Source organism: Narcine bancroftii, chromosome 5 (assembly GCF_036971445.1).
Source record: "Narcine bancroftii isolate sNarBan1 chromosome 5, sNarBan1.hap1, whole genome shotgun sequence".
NCBI lineage: Eukaryota > Metazoa > Chordata > Chondrichthyes > Torpediniformes > Narcinidae > Narcine > Narcine bancroftii.
Genome location: NC_091473.1, coordinates 106,067,592 through 106,087,973, shown reverse-complemented (window position 1 = coordinate 106,087,973; position 20,382 = coordinate 106,067,592). Strand labels below are relative to the sequence as shown.

The 20,382-nt window shown below is 39.2% G+C and overlaps 1 protein-coding gene across 3 annotated transcripts in view; it reads left to right on the top strand.

Annotated features, from left to right (window-relative positions):
• The window catches only part of faf1 (Fas (TNFRSF6) associated factor 1), a 332,733-nt gene that overhangs the window by 242,192 nt on the left and 70,159 nt on the right, over window positions 1-20,382 (top strand). For all 3 annotated transcript variants that reach the window (XM_069938594.1, XM_069938592.1, XM_069938593.1), the window contains exons 14-15: window positions 17,030-17,166; window positions 17,609-17,697. In XM_069938594.1, the coding sequence (XP_069794695.1) occupies window positions 17,030-17,166; window positions 17,609-17,697 (226 nt within the window). The remainder of the gene's footprint in view (window positions 1-17,029; window positions 17,167-17,608; window positions 17,698-20,382) is intronic.

Genomic DNA, 20,382 nt, shown 5'->3' with positions numbered 1-20,382 from the left:
ATTAATGATTATTGGTCGAATATTTTCTAATCTATACAACGGAACTTTATATTTTAGATAAAATCTTTGTATCAACATTAAGTAATGAAATTGGTCCATAAGAAGAACATTCTGCAGCTGGTTTCCCTTTTTTCCAAAATAAGAGAAATATTAGCATCATAAAAAGATGAGGGAAGCATTCCTTCCTTAAATGATTCTTCAAAGACATAAATAAGGCATAAAGCATTTAGAAAAAGATTTATAAAATTCTTCAGGGAATCCATCTGGACCTGGAGATTTACCAGACTGCATAGAAGAGATAGCTATGGAGATTTCATCCTGAGAAATAGGCTCCGCCTGCCTGATTAACCTTATCCTGAGATAAAACAGGTACATTTATATGTTCCAGAAACTCTGCCATTGAAGTAAAATTATTCTTAAATTCAGAAGAATAAAATCTAGAATAAAAATTGTTTGAAAGTTTCGTTAATTTTAGAATGATCCATTGTCATTGTGCCATCTCTCATTTGAATCTTTTTAATTTTTTTAAAACTGCATTGCCTTTCAATTGAGCTGCAAGTAACTTACCAGTCTTTTCACCATGAATATAAAAATGGTTTTTACTTCTCACCAATTGTTGTTCAACAGGATATATAGAAAGAAGATCAAATTTAGTTTTAAGTTTAATTTTTTTTTTAGTAACTCCAGATCATTATTTTGTGTAAATCAATACTGATTTCCAAGTTATAGGAATACATTTTCTAGCTACTGCCAAAGCAATTTGAACAAATTTTACTTGATACATATTCAATTTTAATTTAGGTTTAATCCCTCTGTTATGAGCCCAAAGCCCAGCAGCAATAGAAATTCACCAAGACAAATGGTTACTTAAACAAAAGTTGCTTTTAATTCTCTTTAAACATGAAAACAGAATCAACCTTTAACTTATTACTATTAACTTAACCCCCTTCTAATTCTACATTACGTGCATGTAATGTGTGTGTACGTTCAGAAAAGTTCTTTAATTCACAGTCCAATCTCACTTCTCATTCCTCCAAGTTCAATGGTTGCAAGCAATAGAATTTAACATTTATGAATTTCACCAAGCTTTGGTGCTTGAAAAGTAAATGGTTACCGCTCAGGAAGGTTCTTATTAGTGTTCAGAGAGAGATTTGTTGTTCATTGAACACCCACAACTGATCCCTTTCAATCAGTCATTTCAGTGTCTTGCTGAAAAAACTTGCCCCATCAGCGTTTTCCAGATGATAACCTCTTTCAGGTTAGTAAAGAGGTTTTTTTTTCTCTTATTTCAAGTGAAACATTATGCAGCCAGTCCTCTCTTCTTGTATGGACCACAAGGATTTTGACCAAGCTGAACTAAGAATTCAAAACCCATCTTCAAAATGGGGCTTTTCCACAAGTTTGCCAGCTTGTCATGTTCCAGTACCAGCTGCTACTGTAGAACTGAATTCTCTCCCTCTCCCTCAACTGCACTCAGACAAACTGCGGCTTCGGACCTAATCTTCCAAGTTCATTCATCTGTTGCTTTCCAAAACAATAATCCATTACTGCACGGCACGTCCAATTATCATCTACTTTTGAAGTCCTTCTAAACATTCTTCAAAGTTTTTGCAAATGTACCTGGAACCTGGACTGTCTAGCTTGAGCAGAGCTCTGGCATTTTAAATGAGGTATGTTTTGAAGTGTTTGTATGTGGTCTACACTTTTTAAAAAAACTGTCAGAATTTATCTCCTTTTAAAACCTACCTATAAACAATATAAAATATAACATAATCTGTCACACCTCTAACATCTCCCAGTAAAAATAACATTGGATCCTGTGGGAATATTACTCCAGTTATTCATTCTAATAAATTACCCAAAACAAACCAAAAGGGTTTAATTGTGGAACAATTCTAGCCTTTCTTTATTAAACTTTTTCCTAAGATTAGCTGTATATGAAATAATTTGTCCATTCAAATAGGCTTTTATAGTATCCCAAACAATCAAATTTGACATTGAAAAACTGCAATCTAAATTGGAGGATTATGGGATAGTTTTGGGTTATAAAGTCAATTTGGATAAAGGAGAAATTGCATCATTTATGGGAGGGAGTTATAATCAAATTCAGAGAAATTCACAATTTAGGGACAAATTGGGTTCAATGATGACCTTACTGGTCATCAGTGCAGTGCAGTGAAGTAGAGACTCTGGTTCCAAAGGGGACTACAAAGAAATGTATTTGAGAAGCCTATTTCCTAATTTCCTACTTCAAATGGGTACCCCAAAACAGGGGCTACATAAATCTAGACAAAGATGGGAGACAGATTTGGGTAAACTGATTGATGATAAAAGCTGCTCCAACTTATGTCGGGACAGCATGACCAAAACTATTAACATAAGGTATAGATTAGCGCAAGACAATTTTTTTGCACCAACTATAAATTATGCCACAAATATTACACAAATTAAAATCAGAAATATCAGATCAATGTTTTAGATGCAGCGAAGAAACAGGAACCTTTTTGCATTCAACCTGGTCATGTTCCAAGGTGAGGACTTTCTGGGTAGATTTGTGATATCTTTGAGAACAAATTACTAAGATTTGATTTATACATATACAGGAATTTTTTTATATTGGGAAATACAGCAGATGTAAGACCTAAAATGAGGCTGTCGAAACACCAATTAGAATTTGTAAATATTGCATTGGCAGTGGCCAGGAAGTGTATAGTGGTTACCTGGAAATCTGATTCCCATCTAGATGTGACTCATTGGAAAGCGGAAATGTATACTTGTATTTCCCCTGGAAAAAATTACTTAACTTTCATAAAAAGTAAGGTGCTTTTCTAAAAATTTGGAGTCCTTATCTTCAACATGTAGGTGTAGATTCTTAATGATGCCCCTTCTACCCCCCCACCCCGGCATTCTGCCCCCTTCATCCAGGAACCACTTGGGATTCCAGATAAGTCAGGATATTTGTCCTTTGGCAGGGGATTGATAAGTCCAATGAAACCTTTTTCTTTTATCTCTTTTTTTCTTTTCTCTCTTCCATTCTATTGACTATTTATCCCTTTTTTTTCCCCTGGGTAGATGGGGGGGAAGGACATTTAGGGCTTGTTTTTATTCTTGTATTTTCTTTCGTACTCAAAGTGAACATTAAATGATAAGATTATGTATGTTTTATGTAATTGATGAATTTCATGTGTTTTAAATGTGTGGCAGATGATGATATTGCTCATACGCCATCATGTTAGGAATAATGAGACCACACAAGTTATCAGTCAGCGAAGAGAGAAACATTTATTCACGTATTGTCAGGCTTGATATTGACACACAACACGTCATGACATCTGGAGTGCTAACAACCTCATGACATAGCTATGTTGAGTAGGGCAGGGCTTCTCAGTTGACCTACAGGTGCTGCTGAGTCACTATGCCTCATGGTGAGACCACACCTGGAGCACTGTGTCCAGTTCTGGTCTCCATATTTGAGGAAGGATATACTGGCTTTGGAGACGGTCCAGAGGAGGTTTACTAGGTTGATCCCTGGGATGAAGGGGTTGACTTATGATGAAAGATTAAATTGTCTAGGATTGTATTCGCTCAAGTTCAGAAGAATGAGAGGAGATCTTATAGAAACATATAGGATTATGAAGGGTATGGATAGGATAGATGTAGGAAGGTTTTTTGAGCTGGCCGGGGAAACTAAAACGAAAGGACACAGTCTCAAGATTCAGGGGAGTAGAGGGGGCGTGGCAATATGGCGTAAGGAACAGACGTGCCTTCCAGTCCTCTCCTGACCCTTTGTTATTGTTTTGTCTATAAGTGCCCGTTAAAACTTTTTAAAAGCTTAGAAATAGTTAGAGGTGTTGAATCAGTTTCTAATGGTACAACTGCTGAAAAGAAGTAAAAAAAACGGCAACAGATCGTTAAGAAACTGCATTTCCCGAGGTTATCTGAGCCTACCTGTTTACAAGAAGCCAGGACTCAGCGTGGAATGGATCCAGGAAGAGAGGTACAAGATTCGGCAATGGAGCTCCGCTCTTTACCGGTAGGGCTCTTTAAAGCTGGCGCCCGGCAGCCCTTGGAACAAAGGCGTGAATCAACGCCAGCTGTGAGCGCTGTCAGTGAATCTTTGACAGCTAGAACAGCTGGGATGCTGCCAGCTGAAGACCCGACTCTGAAAAGACGCTTACCGATTGATGTAGCAGTGGCGCTGCGAAATGCACCACCAGTAATGAAGACTTCAACAGACATCGATGTAATGAAGGCATTTGACATAATATGGGTTAAGGATAACCCTGGCTATCAGCCTCCAGATACTGCTGAGGAGGTTGTGGCAGGGGTTTCCACACGCAGTCATACTGTAAGAAAAGCAGTTAAACCAAGGGAAGGAATAGAAGGCCCTTTTGAAACAGCAAGATCCTACTGTGCCTGAATCTATTCCAGTAGATATGCTTATTAAGAATCTTGAATCTAAGTTATCCTCTACAATAAAAGAAATAGGTAAGCTTTAGTTCAAGTCAATACAAAGCTTAATACTTTGGTGGACATTAATACCCAACAGATGGTTGATTATGGAGCTTTTAAGCTTAAAGCGAGCGAAAGACTTGATGTTTGTGACCAAGGCATAGTCGAGGTACGAGATCAAATACAAGATGTAAATAAAACAATTGAAATTTTACAAATTCAGAATAAAAATTTAGCAAAAAAGGTTGATTATTTGGAGAATCAATCTAGACGGAATAATATAAAAATTGTTGGTTTGCCAGAAGATATGGAAGGATCAGATCCATGAAAATTCTTCACTGAATGGATTCCACAAGTGTTAGGACAAGATAAGTTTCCGGAAGGCTTAATATAGAGCTTTGAGAAGAAAGCCTTTTCCAGGACAAAATCCAAGATCTGTTCTGGTTCGTTGTTTAAATTATTATGATAGAGAGACAATTTTGCGTGTGGCTACAAGAAACGCACAACAAAGAAGATCTCCCTTGATGGTTCAGAATAATGGTGTTAGTGGAAATTCTGTATTTGTGTACTATCAGTTAAGATCATTTGTAAAACAGATATGTGGTCGGCAAATGACTTTATTTCCCGAAACTAGCTTTGAGAAATATGTACTTTCAATACCAGAAAAGGGGTATATATGTGATTTGTATTGTATTTTACAAGAAAATGAAAGTAAGAAAGATTGGGATAAAGATAAGTTGAAATGGGAAAAAGATTTAGGTTCTACAATAGCTGAAGAAGCTTGGATGGAAATTTGTCAAAACAGTATTCGGAAATTGATTAATGCTAGATTAGCAATGATTAATTATAATTTTATACATCAATTATATTTAACACCAGAAAAATTAAAATAATTTGGTCTTAGTAAGTCAGATTGTTGTTTTCGTTGTGACCAGACAGCTAGTACTTTTTTACATACTGTTTGGTCCTGTGACCGATTGCAACAGTTTTGGAAAGGTATTCAATCTATATTTAATAGATTATATAATATTTGTGTTGTATTAGATCCTGATATATTTTTATTGGGGAATATGCAATCATTAATTGATTCAGGATTAAATGATTATCAGATTTCTTTTATCTATTTAGCTTTAGCAGTGGCCAAGAAATGTATAGCGTCAACTTGGAAAGGAAGAGGAAGTCTTGTTTAATTATGGAAAGGATATCTTTTTCAATTCAAGATAAGATGTTTTTTTTATAAGTTGAACTGGACTCCATTTGTTAAGTATATGTAATTAAGTTTGATTTAAGTATGTTCTTAGATGTGATATTTTAGATCTGATAAATCTTTTTTTTTAAATTATTTTTATTTGTCATATTTTTCTTTTTTTTGTGTGTGTTTTTTTTAATACATAGTATTATTAATTTTACTAATTCTTCACTTTTTATTTTGGGGAGGGGAAAGGTGGGTTTTTTTTAATATATATATAGATTTTTAGTTCTTGTATATGTAGGGGGGGTTAGGTTGACTTAAGTTAGGTTACTAATGTATTGTAATTATATTATTTTATTTTATATCTTTTCTTTAAATATAATTTTTTTTTTATTCCTGTGATAAAACCTTTAAATAAAGTTTTAAAAAAAAGATTCAGGGGAGTAGATTTAGGACTGAGATGAGGAAAAATAGTTTTTCCCAGAGAGTAGTGAATGTTTGGAATTCTCTATCCAGGTAAGTGGTTGAGGCTGCTTCATTAAACATATTTAAAATTCGGTTAGATAAATTTTTACATGATAAAGGAATTAGGGGATATGGGGAGAAGGCAGGTAGGTGGAGTTAGGTCACAAATTAGATCAGCCATGATCTTATTGAATGGCAGAGCAGGCTCGATGGGCCATTTTTGGCCTACTCCTGTTCCTACTTCCTATGTTCTATGGCTGTAGTGGCTATTTGCCAGTAGATAGGAGGCTGTTATGTCTAGCTCCACAAGACAGGAGCTGTTAAAGCTGGTTCTGCCCACTCCCTCCAAGCGTACAGCTACACAGCTTCCCCCCCCCCCCCTCAGAACCAGCAGTAAGCAACCAACTGGTTCAGCGGTTCCGAATTTGTGCGGACCGAGCAGGGAGAGCAAAACCGACTTGCCATTCATGGCACCGTGCCAGAGCTTGTGTATTAAGGCTGCTAGGGGAGGAAGTGATGTGTACCGTACATCCTAACAGGCTCAATCAAGTGGAAAACTGCAAACAGTTATTGACAACACGAATAAATACAGTAGGAATAATGTGAAACACTTAACGTATGCAAAAGGTAATCACATACAGTTGCAAAAAGTCTAAGATGATTACAGATAATTACAGTTTAGGCACATGAGAAATCCAGAACAACATCAAATATTTGAGATGCATTACCTAAACTGAAAGTCCGTACTATAAGTAGGTTGTTGGCAATTGTGAGAGTCTATAGTACTAATTGCAAAGTCTGGTAGGAAAGAGTTAACTTTATAAAGTCAAGTAGCAGCTAAAGTCTGCAATGACACCCAGGAGCTGGTAGGTGGCGCTATGCAGAGCGACTGTCTGTTGCTGCTTAATGTCTGTAGTGTCACCCAGGAGTTGATAGGTGGCTCAGTGCTGAATGACTGTCCATTACTGCTGAAAGTTTGCTGGCTGGCCGCCGAGTCAGTAAGCTGTGCTATGCTGAGCAGTGTTGTGCTGGGACTGAAAAACCTGTATTGTCTAGCTGGTCAGCAGAAAAAGGACTCAGTAGCATCAACGACAAGCAGTGTTGTACTGAGCGATGCTGCGCTGGGACTAAAAAACCTGTACTATCTGCCTGGTAGGCAGGAAAAGATCTCAGTAACATCATCGACAGGCATTTTTTTTAATGCTTTAACTTGCAGGTTAATACCGGGTCCCAAAATCATCCATCAGTGGGTGGCTGGCTGCCTCCTGGGTCACGTGATCTTGCATTGGGGAGTAAGTGGTTGTCCCCCGGATTGCGGGCTTCTTCTCTTGAGGAGGGGTCGACGGTCATTCCTGGGTCATTCCTTGGGGAGGCTGGTGAAACATGGGGGGTGTTCCCTCTGGTCACAGCTACTGAGATGCAAACCAACTGAAGTTTGAAGAGGCAAGTTTTAAATGTCTGTGCTGTCGGCTGCAGACAACTTGCTGATAAATGACCACTTCAGCATAATGGAGTTCGGGGTGCAGTAACATTCTGAAAAAACTGAGGCTCTAATGCTATGGTGTCGAGCAAAGACACACAGCATTTTTATGTCTGCAGACAGTTTAAAAGGTTGCTGATAAGCATCCCCTGAAATTGCAACTTGTTGGCCAGACTTGTTGCGCAGTTCATGAGTCACACAAAACAACAGCTTGCCTACTCCATGTCACCCAAGTGAGCAAGTAGGTTGAAAACAGTCTTTCAAACTTCCAAACAGTTACCTTTTATGACGCTTGCAGTTCATTAAGTCGACCGTGGAGGGAGAAGCGACTGGCCACTTGGTAATTTACTTGCTGAACTTTGATCTGACACTGATTGATTTGCAGTCATTTGTAGCTACGGTCAACTGGAGCAGTGTGAAGTTAGGTTCAGCTGGCTCAGGCAGTTCATCATTTGTTCCAGGTTCATTGGAGAGTTACTGCAAGCAAGCTGCTTGCTGCTGCAAGTGATTTGAGCTTGGGGTTGCACAGTGTCCGTCAAGCGTGTCTTATTTATTGCGGCTCGTTGACGCATTTCTCCAGCAAATTAATTTGAGCTTGGCCATTGAGCATGTCTATTATTTATTGATAGTTCATTGGCACATTGCCATTGAGTGTGTTCGTTACCAGCTAGACCCTTCAGGGTCACCAATGAAGCAGATTGTGCTCATACAGCATCAGATTAGGAATAACCAGATCACACTTGAAGTTATCAGCCAGTGAAGAGAGAAGCATTTATTGATATGTTGTCAGGCTTGATATAGACACACAACATGTGACCTGGCATCATGACATCTCAAATGCTAACAACCTCATGATGTAGCTACATTGAGTAGGCCAGGGTTTCTCAGTAGACCTATGGGTGCTGCTGAGTCACTATGCCTTGTGGCTGTAGTGGGCAGTTGCCAGTAGATAGGAGGCTGTTGTGCCTAGCTGTCATAAGATGGGAGTTGTTAGCGGTGGTTCTGCCCACTCCCTCCAAGTGTACCGCTACACATGTTTATTTTGTGGTTTTTGGAGAACTACAAGAGAAAGGGAATGTTCGAGATTCATTTAAATATTAATACCCACATTTTGTAAATATAGGCATACAACAAGTAATTTTCTCAAGTGAAATACAACTCCTAACTTTCACATGCCATCTATCCATTCCCAAATCAATATCCAACTTTCAGGTTATAGCGATACATTTTCTAGCTGTTGCCAAAGCAATTTGAACAAATTCACTTGATGCATATTCAATTTTAATTTTGGTTTAACCCCTCTAATATTTCCCAGTAAAAATAGCATTGGATCCTGTGGGAATTTTTCCCCCATTATTTGTTCTAGTAAATCAACTATTTCAAACCAAAAGGTTAACTGTGAAACAATGCCATGTTGAATGCAAAAATATACCAACTTCTTGTCCACATCTAAAACATAAATCTGAATACGTATGTTTCATTTTATGTAACTTTTGTAGTGTCAAATATAACTGATGAATAAAATTATACTGAATTAGTCTATATGTCACATTTGCTGTACTTTTCATACTTTCACTGCATATCTCGATCCATTTATATTCATCTATCTGCTTATTTAAATACTTCCCATCCATTTTTTGATTTATAAACCCCTTCTTCAGAGCTTTTTTTTGTAATAATTTATACATACTTGAAATAAATTTATTTATATTTCAAGTACATAACAATAACTCTACCTCTGTTTCTGCTGGTAATTCTAAATCTTGACCAAAACTTTCACATAAAAATCTCCTAATTTGATAATAGCAAAATCAAGTATTTTCCAATACCTTAAACTTTTCCTTCATTCTACTAAAAGTAATAAAGATCCTGGCTTCAAAGCAATCTTTAATTTTCTTATGAAATCTTTAAAAATTGATTTCCATCGAAAATTGAATCAGTGTTTTTTGAAATAAAGGTGTTCTTCTTGCATTATCCTTCCTCCTCCAATCTCTTCATCAACCTAATTCCAAACCACAATTAAATGTTTCAGTATAGGTGTTTCTCTATTTGCTGTTAACAATCTTGTATTCCATTTATAAATAAATTCTTGTGGATTTATTTCCTTTATTTTATTCTATATTCACCCATGCTGGAACTTTATTTAAATCGTACGTTAATAAACCTCAACTGGTCTTAAGAATTCATAAAATTGGGCAGCTGTAAACCTCCTAAATCATATTTCCACATTAACTTTTCCAAAGAAACTCGTGCCATTTTCCTTTTCCATAAAAAATTTAATAAAACAAGCGTTTAATTCCTTACAAAATGTTTGAGGAATTGCAATTAGAATTGATTGAATTCAAGGAAAATCATTAATCTTAACACAATTTACCAATTAAAGTAATGGGTAACAAATTCCATCTTTCTAAATCTTCTTTAATTTTCTTTAATAAAGGCAGATAATTCAAATTAAATAATTTTGTTAAATTTGTTTACACACAAATTTTATTCCAACATCTGACCATCTAAGTTCTCAAGGGTGGCCACGAGGTCTTACATTTTGCATAATCCCCATTAACTAAAGGCATAATTTAACTTTTATCCCAATTAATTTTATAACCAGCTATTTCTCTATATTCCTTCATTCTGACTTTAAGTTGTTGTAAAGAATTTAAAGAATCTGTTAAATAAATCAAAACATCATCTGCAAATGAATTTATTTTATGTTCTTCCTATTCTACCTTCATACCCATGATCTTAGAATTCTGCTTTATTAATTCAGCTAAAGGTTCTATTGTAAAAACAAATAAAGCTGGTGACAATGGACATCTTTGTCTACTTGATCTAGTTAAATCAAAAGATGTTGAATCCTGACCACTAGTCACTACCTTTGAACTAAGTTTCTTATTTTAATCCATTTTAGCCCAATCTATAAACATTGATCCTAATTTACATTTCTCCAAACTTTATCGAGAAAATCCCATTCTAATCTATCTAATGCCTTTTCAGCATCTAAAGCCACTGCAACACTCAGATCTCCCCTCTTTTGAACTAAATGTATTAAATGAATCAACCTCGCTACATTATCTGCAGACTTCCGATCCTTAACAAATCCAATTTTATCCCTATGTATTAACTTCGGTAAATACTTTGCCAATCTATTTCCTAACACTTTAACTATTATTTTATAATGAACATTTAATAATAAAATTGGTCTATAAGGTTCTGGTTTCATTAAAATCACTATCATTCTTCAGTATTATAAATGGAGGTATTAAAAGATTCTTAAATTTCTTATAAATCTCTACAGGAAATCTATCTTCTCCTAGCGACTTATTATTTTGTAATGAACTCATTGACTCACTAATTTCCCTTGCCATATATACTAAATTCAAACCTTTTTGTTCCTGATCATTTAAACTAGGTAAAGTTATTTGAGAGAAAAAAAACATCGCACTATGCAGGAGTGGAGAAGAATGACACACACACCAAAGCTTTGAAGTCGAGACTGGTCTATTGTACTGGCTGTTGCATTTATATGGGCCCCATGTACTAATGTCAGGGCATCACATCAGTGGAGTACCGGCCTGGGATTGGCCGGTGTTCCCACCACAGTTCACCATCTTCCCGCTGTGTGGAAGGTCACATGGGATGATGGCTGGTGTCATCCCTAGGTCTGCAAGGTCACAGTGTTCATCGGCCATTTTGTAGGCTGGTCCGTATCTCCATACGCACACCATGACACCACACCCCCAGAACCGGTGATCGGGTTGCTGTCCGTTGACTTGGTGGTCTTCCCCTGCGTCATGGGGGAGGAGTAGAGACCAGCTGGTTACAGTCCAGATATGCCAACTTCAGGCAGTCAACAGTAACTGTCTCCTCCTTGCCATGATGTTGAGGATGAAAGTGGAGCCGTTCTCCCTGATGACCCTGTAGAGCCCCTCGAGGGTTGTTGTAGGGGAGGCCAGTGCATGCCCATTTGCACAAACACAAGTCTTTAAGTCCCTGGGGATGTTATGTTTGGGCTGGCCATGTGGTGGGGGTTGTTGCGGGACCAGGGACCCCAGCTTTCGCCGCAAGTTCTCATGGGTGGCCGCGAGGTCTTCCAGGTTTTCATCGGGGGCCAGGAACTCCCCTGGAATGATTAAGGGTGTGCCACTGAGATGGTGAAGTCTTCTTTCAGTGTGATGTGAATCCCCAGCAGGACCCAAGGCAGTTCGTCCACCCAGTTGGGACCCTTGAGCTGAGCCATCAAGGCTGCCTTCAGGTATCTTTGAACCTGCTCCACCAACCCATTGGCCTGAGGGTGGTACGCCATGATGTAGTGGAGCTGTATCCCCAGGAAGTTAGCCAGGACTACCCAGAACCCGGAAGTAAATTGTGCCCCTGTCTGAGGTTTGGTGCTCTGGGACCCAAAATCTGGACACCCATGTGTCGATGAGTGCCCTGGTGCAGGTTTCGGTGGTGGCAACAGCCAGCAGGACCACCTCAGGCCACCTTATGGAGGAGTCATTCATGGTCATCAGGTATCTCACCCCACGGGAAACTGGTGGCAGCCCCACTTTATCAATATGTGTGTGGCTATACCTGCTCCTCACTGGTTCAAAAGTCTGTGTGGGCACCTTTGTGTGACTCTGCACTTTTGTGGATTGGCAGTGTGTGCAGATTTTGGCCCACTGGCTGACCTGCTTGCAGAGGCCATGCCAGAGAAACCTGCAAGCCACTATCTTGACTAGCTCATATTGCCAGATGCGCCATGTTGTAGATGGCATAGAAAACCTGGCGCCTCCATGCGGCTAGGAAGATGAGGTGAGGGCTGCCGGTGAGAGACGTCACACAGTAGAGTCAGGTTACCTGGGTTTCAAGTTACCCTGAGACCAGAGGTGACTGTCCTATACGCGGAGATCTCAGGATCCTGTTGTTGCACGTAGTCAACCCCTGAGACAGGGCGAGGACTGTCTTGATCACGGAGCGGGGCAGAGCATCGTCTACCACATTACATTTCCCTGCAATGTGTTGTATGTCTGTGGTAAATTTGGACATGTAGGAAAAATGACTCTGCTGTCGGGCCAACCACGGGTCCGATACCTATGGAAGGTGAAGGTCAATGGCTTGTGATCAGTGAAGAATTTAAATTACCGACCTTCCAAAAATTAATGGAAATGTATTACCGCCAGTTACAGCATCAATAGCTCTCGGTCGAAAGTGCTGTATTTGAGCTCTGGGAGGGGCGGAGGTGCCTGCTGAAAAAGGCCAGGAGTTGCCATTGGCCTTCAATGAGCTGTTCTAGTACACCTCCTACCACTGTGCTGGAGGCATCAACTGTCAGAGCAGTAGGTGCTTCTGGTCTGGGAGGGTGGCGTTTGCCGATGCGTCTTTGGCCCTCAAAGGCTTGTCATCCAAAGTAATGTCCTTTAACTTGCCCGCCATTAACACAAAGAGGGACACATGATGCAGACCGCTGTTGTTATGAATCTGGTAAAAGTTTATCATACCGGCAAATTCCTGCAGACCCTTTACAGTTCATGCCTTGGTGAAGTCCCAGACTACCTCAACCTTCTCAGGGAGTGGCGTTGCTCTGTGTTTGTTTATTCTATACCCCAGGAAATCAATAGTGACCAGGCTGAATTACCATTTTGTGGAGTTGATTATCAATCCAAATTCACTCAACCAGGTGGACAGTTATCTCAGATGGGTGGTGTGGTCTTTGCAGCTGTGGCTGGTGATGAGGATATTGTTCAAATAGATTAATGCAAATGGGAGGTCCCGGCCCACTGTGTCCATCAGCTGGTGGAAAGTTTGTGCCGCATTTTTCAGCCCGAATTCGAACAGGCCAAAGGAGGTTATAATCGCATTCTTGGGGTCATCCAGGGGTGAACTGGGATTTGGTGGTACCCCCTGAATGAGGTCCACCTTGGAAAACACGCGTGCCTTGAGCAGGTTGGCGGTGGTCTTGGATGTGGTGGATATCTGTCGTGTGAGTAGCCTCGTTGAGGCAGTGGTAGACATCACATGGCCTCCACCCCCCCACCGCTGTCTTTAGCGCCACGTGGAGGGGGGAGGCCCAGGGACTGTCAGAATGCTGCACAATACCTAGCTCCTCCATTTTCTTGAATTCCTCCTTCACTAGGCTAAGCTTTTCGGTGTGGAGCGGGGGGCCCTCCGTCAGAATGTGGTGCCTTACCCCGTGCTTTGGCTCAGCTGTGGAGAACTGTGGCACCACTATTGAGAAGAACTCTGCCAAGATGCGGGCGAACTTATTATCAGAAAGCATTATAGAGTCTAGGTGGGGGCAGGTAATTTGGCTTCTCCCAGAGATAATCTGAAAAGTTCTGGCATGCAACAAGCACCATCCCTTGAGGTCTATGAGCAGGCAGTTGGGCACGAAAGAAATTGGCCCCCCAGAGCTGTTTACGCCACGGCTATGAGAGTGAAAGTCCATGTAAAGAACCAAAGGGGGATGGTGTGAGTACCAAAAGTTCAGATGAAGGAGCTGTTAGCTGTCTTCAGTGCTGAGCCCTGCTTGCCATTGCGGGTGTCGAAGCCTGCAGGGAGTAGGACGCTTATCTCTGCGCTGGTGTTGACCTGGAAACGTCTGACTGACAAGAAGACCCAAATGTAGAGGAGGCTATATCACATGGGCCAACCGCCGCAGTCATCAACGATGGTTGGCCAAGGTGTTTCCCGGAAACCTGTGGGGTGGGCGGCATTAATGGGCTTCCACACCCCATCGCTGATGATAATAGCAGGATTGTCCCAGGGTATTAACTTGCCTCTCTGTTGGTCTTGGCTTAACAGTTGGCTGTGGGTGGGGCTTGCTGACTCAGTCTACAATGGCGCTGGTATCCTTCTTTGCTCTCCAGAGTATGCCTGCCCAGGCTATTACTCTCCGGAGGTCACTGAAGTCCACATCCGTGAGCAAGAGTCTGATATCCTTGGGTAGTTGCTCCAGAAAGATCATCTCAAAAAGAAGGCAAGACTTGTGGCCCTTGGTCAAAGTGAGCATCTCGCTCATCAGGGCACGTGGGGCCTTGTCCCCCAATCCGTCCATATGCAGCATCCAAGTGGCACATTCATGCCGGGAGAGCCCGAAAGTGCAAGTTAACAGCTCTTTGAGGGCCGCGTATTTGCCTTGGTTCGGAGGCTGCTGTAGGAAATCTACAACGCTTGCCGCTGTGTCTTGATTGAGTACTCTTACAATGAGAGGCATAGATAGGGTGGACAGCCAGTGCCTGTTTTGCATGGGATCTTATTGAGAACCTCCAAGCAATGCACCAGGAGTATACAGAAGTCTTTTGTTAACATTGGAAGGATGCACTCACTGTCCCAACAGTCATATCCTACCTCATCCCTTTCAGCCTCATTTGCCACCTAGGAACCAATGCAGGTCATCCTTGATCCTGAGTACTACCTATGAAGTGATAACGTTGCTGATTAAACCTTGCTTAGCTGCGTGGTTAGGAGGTCTGAGATGATTGGATCCATGCTTCACTACCAGGAGTGTATGGGGAATAAGTCTGAACAGCTAGCCAAATCGAGGGCTGTTTGGTTAATCTTTTCCATTTTATCTTGACTTATGCTAATAGAACAGAAAATGAAATACAAATCTCATAATGTCTTTGTCTTTCTGTTCATTCAAAATTCCCACAGCAAAGAAGGCCCTTTGCCAAAAGTCATCTCACAAGTAATTTCTGACTCATTTTAAAAATAGCCTTTATGATTTTGTGTATATTGTTCAACATTTTAACTTGTGTTTTATAAGGCTACATGTTTATTCAGCCTGAAGTTGTTATGATGGCTGAAACAGTCTCAAGAAAACAACTGATATTCAACCAAAAGGGAAAATATCATGCTTGATTTATTTGTCACATGCTTAGATGTAATTATTCACCATTTATTTTATTCTTCACTTCTCTGATCATATTCTGGTTACCTTTAGCAGGTAAAATTTAAAATGGAATTATCAGGGTCAGGATGAGAAAGAAATTTGAATTGCACTTGTTCCTTTGCAGCCTTTATGCATTACTGTGAGATACTTCAATTTTTAATCTACTCACAATAATGGATGGTAATTTTAAAACTGTCTTAAACTCATCAGTGAAAATGTGGGCCACATTACTCGGGACTAGCTTGAGAGAGCCAAACTAAAAGCAGTGATTTCCATTATCTGATTTTTAGGTTTGCTTTAATGCCTGTGACTCAAGCAGTACTGCTGAATACTCATTACAAAAAGTAGCCTTTGGTAGTCCATCAGAAAAAATTGCTTTAATTTGATACAGTTTGATTCACTGTAAAATATGCTATTGTATAGTAGCATTTTACAGAAGTTGGGCAGCGTGGTTAGCGCAACAATGCCAGTAATCGGATGGGTTCAAATCCCACGGTGTCTGTAAGGAGTTTGTACATTCACCCCATGTCTGCATGGGATTTCCTGAGGGCTCCAGTTACCTCAAATCCGTATTGGGTGTTAATTGGGCAGCATTGGCTTGTGGGCCGAAATGGCCTGTAACTCTGCTGTCTGTCTACATATAAAACTTTTAATCAAATCTGAAATCTCCTGCTCAACCCTGTGTTTATGCCTTCAAAGTGCTTAGTAATATTCTAATTTGAACTATTTCTCTTATCCAATTTCATTGCAGTTGCTATGACAGTGTGATTTTTTTTGTTTAGTTTTGGACATAATCTTTCTAATTGTTAAGTAATCACTAAGGTAAATTGATGGTTAAACAGAATGATAAGATGATTGAACTTAATTATTGTTTGTTTTGAAAGTACAGTGCGGTAACATTTTGGATGTATTAGGGTGGGCAATCTTGTGCCTCTCATTTTTCCTTTGTAGAATCAGGTGATCTATTGTATTCCAGCTGTTCTGTTCAGTATTTTCAGTTTTTAACATTGGGAATTGATTTTTACTCATTTTATTTTATTGCATTTTAATTTAGCAAAGTGGGAAAAACACCAGCATTTTACTTGAATGTTTACTCATTGAGATGGAAACAATCACCTTGTCAGAATTTTAATAGATTGAAATATTCATTTAAGGATCTTTCCCTCCAATATAGCTTTAGTGTTTCAATAAATTAATACCCTTTATGAATATTTAACCGATCAACCCAAAGTATCTGAACACTTTGGAAATATTCATTCAGTTGTTTTACAGAAAACATTGTTATTCTTGCTGTTTCATTTTTACCAGTCCGTAGCACAACAATGAAGTAACCAACTGTGAATGGTTTAAAACTGACTGGAGAAGGAATTCCAATTGCACCTTGTTGCAGATGCCATGTAATTTTTGTATGAGAAAACAATTTTGTAGATTAGGATAGTTTCAAAGTTGACTGGCAAAAATAATAATGAGTAACTTGAATTCATGGCTAAATTAATTGTGCCTCATTAAATCATGGATAATCATTTTTGAATGTATTAATAGGCCAAACTACTTTTCCTTCTTTTCACAGATTTTTAAGTATGTGTACAAGACATTTCGGCAGTGTTGTGGCACAAACAATCCGAACGTATAAAACTGATCAATTTCCATTACTGCTTATTATTATGGGGAAAAGGTCATCAAATGAAGTTTTGAATGTGATTCAAGGTAATTTCAAGAACAAGTTGGCATTTTTGGATGTAATTTCTGTAAAGTTCATGTATTAAAATGTATAAAAATGTTCATTTTAACATGATTAACATTATAATTTGAATAAGGTTATTTTTTTATTTCGTCTAATATCTATCATTAAGTCACGTGTCAAAAGTGCTTGCTTCTAAATTATCTTTTCAAGATTTTATTGGCCAATTAAATCTAATGACTCCAAACTGATCTTTTAAGATGTAGGCAAGCTAAAGTATATGATTTAAACATAGCTATGCTGGCACTCAAAAGGAATCTATTCAATCTAATTTTGAATTCATGCCCTTTCTTTAAAAAAAAGTGCCACTTCTTAATGCCCTTCTAATGAAAGCTGGAATTGCTTCCCTCTATTAAACATTCAGTAATCTTCATAACTTAAAGCGGAATTGTGTTCCTTCGTTGCTAGGTAACACAACAGTAGATGATTTAATGATGCGGCTGATGAATGCCATGGAGATCTTTGCAGCTCAACAACAAGAGGATATAAGGGATGAGGTAAAACTTACTGCAATCTATAAGAATATCTTATTAATATGAAAACAAATCTTTCTTTAAAAAAATAGAAATGAGAAGCATTTGGAAGTACTAAGTATTCCCATAAAAGTTTTAAGAAAATTAAGATGTGACAAGAGAAAATCTATTAAGTAACAATTTGTTTTAACTACAGCAAAACATCACAAGTTTCTCACGGGAGCATTAACATATAAAATTTGATCTTGACCTACATAATGAGATAATGGAATAGGTGATGAAAAGTTGCAGATGGAATACAATGTTGATAAAATTTGATGTCATTCATTTTGGAAGAAAAAAATAAAGGAGGCGGGAAAATTGTTTCCACTGATATGTGAGAGTAGTTCTAGGAGACAGCTTCAAGATTCAGGACAGATATGAGGGGGAAATGATTTTCTTTGAGAGTAATTAATCTGTTAAAATATCTTCTCAAAGAAATAGTGGAGCCTACCTCATTAAATATACTTGAGCTATATAAAGATTTTTGGAGTTAAACAAGAAAATCTGGGGTCAAGTGAAATTCACAAAAAGTGCAGGAGAATCCCAGCAGGTCATACAGCATCCATAGAAAGTAAAAGATAACTAGCATTTCAGGTCTGACCCCTTTGTCAGGAATTGGGAAAAACACAGTCACCTGTATAAAAAGGTGGGGGAGGAGGGAGGAAGGGGAAGTCAGAGGAGCACAGTTTAATGTGCAACTGGTAATAGATGGGTGCAGATGGGAGAGTAGAAGAGAAAGAAGCTAAGAAGTAATGGGGAGAGGACAGAGGGCTAAGAAATATAGCTCTCTGGTGGAAGAAAGGGATGGGATGGGGATCTAGAAGAAAGGAGACATAAGGATAGAGAAAGAGAGACTAGAGGAGCCGGTTAAGGGAATTTCAAGGTCTATGAAGACTGCCATGGTGTTGTCTTCCAAAAGCGGATGGTCTAGATTTGGCAGTACATGAGGCCATGGGCAGATGTCAATGTGGCAGTGGTGTGTGAAATTAAAATAGATGGCCACTAGGAGCTCCTTGCTGTTGCAACGAACAGATGGTCAATGAAACAATCCCCCAGACTGCGTACAGTCTCCGCAATGTAGAGAAGGCCACATCAATACCACTAGATGCAGTAAATGATGCAGGCAGATTCACAAGTGAAGTGCTGTTTCACTTGGAAGAACTGTTTTGGACCCTTAGGGAGGAGGTGTGGGCACAAGTACAGGATTTCCTCCAGTCACCAGGTAGGTACTGATGGGGGAGATCAGTGGTAAGGGATGAGTGGACAAATGAGTCATAGAGGGAATGGTCCCTACAGAAAGCAGTGAGGAGATGGTGAGATCCTGTTTCAGGTAGTGGAAATTGCAGAGAATAATATGTTGAATGTAGAGGCTGAAGGAGTTGTAAGTGAGGACAAAGGGAATCCTCCCCTTGTTATGTCTGGAACCAGGGCAAATGTGCAGAAAATAGAGGAGATGAGGGTAAAGGCTGAGTTCATCGCAGCAGAGGGGAAGCCACATTATCTGAAGGAGAAGGACATTTCAGATGTGCTGGAATGGAAGGCCTCAGCATGGAAAAAAATGCAAGGAATACAGGAATTAAGAGAAAGGAACAGAAGAATGGATGAGGTGTAGTTGAGGTAACTGGGAGTTGTTTGATTTATAGAAAATGTCTGTAGATTGTTTGTCCCTTGATACGGAGACAGAGAGATTGAGAAAGGTGAGAGTATTGCCAGAGATGAACTGAGTGAATTTAAGGTCAAAGTGAAAGTTGGCTCCACATGTCTAATAAAAAGACAGGCATCGCTGAGACCCATGGCTAATCTTTGACTTGAAATAAGTGGAATGAGCCAAAGGAGAAGCTGTTAAGGGTGGATGCAAGTCTAATGTGAACTGTCACACTGCACGTGTATAAATTTTTCAACTGTTGAAAATATTTAAAAAATCTAGGTGCTCAAAATCTAAAGCAAATAATAAAATGTTAGAAGGCCAGACAGCATTTGTGGAAAGAGAAATGGTTAATGTTTCAGGTCAAAGATTCTTTATCAGAATAGGGAAGGAAAGAAAACAAGTTAGCAAGGAGGATTAAAGCAGCTAAATTTGTTGTGGTGATGAGCTGCTAATGAAGCTGGGTGGTTAATAAAGAAGTTTGAAAACAAAGGAGCATGTAAAAGCTGTGAAATATAGATCAGTTTAAGGAAAGGGCAAGCAAATCAGGCAATGTCAATGGAGTCATAAGCAGGATGACCTGCAGCAAAGCTAGCCAGTCCCAAATTAACCAAATAAAACACGTTATCTGCAATTCTTGAATTCGATGTCCAGAAGATCGCATCATGCCCAGAGGGAAATATAAGGTGCTCCTCCTTAATTTACTTTTTGAGCTTTTGGATCTTTGGACACATTTTAAAGATTAGGATGGATAGAAAAATAACTGGGCAAAGTGAATGGAATTCTAAAATCTCCTCAGGATTTTTCTTTCAGTCATATAAGGAGCTTGGCATTACCTTATTAAATTGAATTAAAATAAAAATGAGTTTTGTATGGGTGGCATATCAGCAATAATAATCATGGTGTAGTTGTTATTTCAACCATTGAAAATCTGAAATAAAACTGTTATGAATCCTATAAGTGCTCAGTAGGCTGAGCACTAGTGAAAAAATAATACAAATGTTAGAACTGAAAGGAAGATG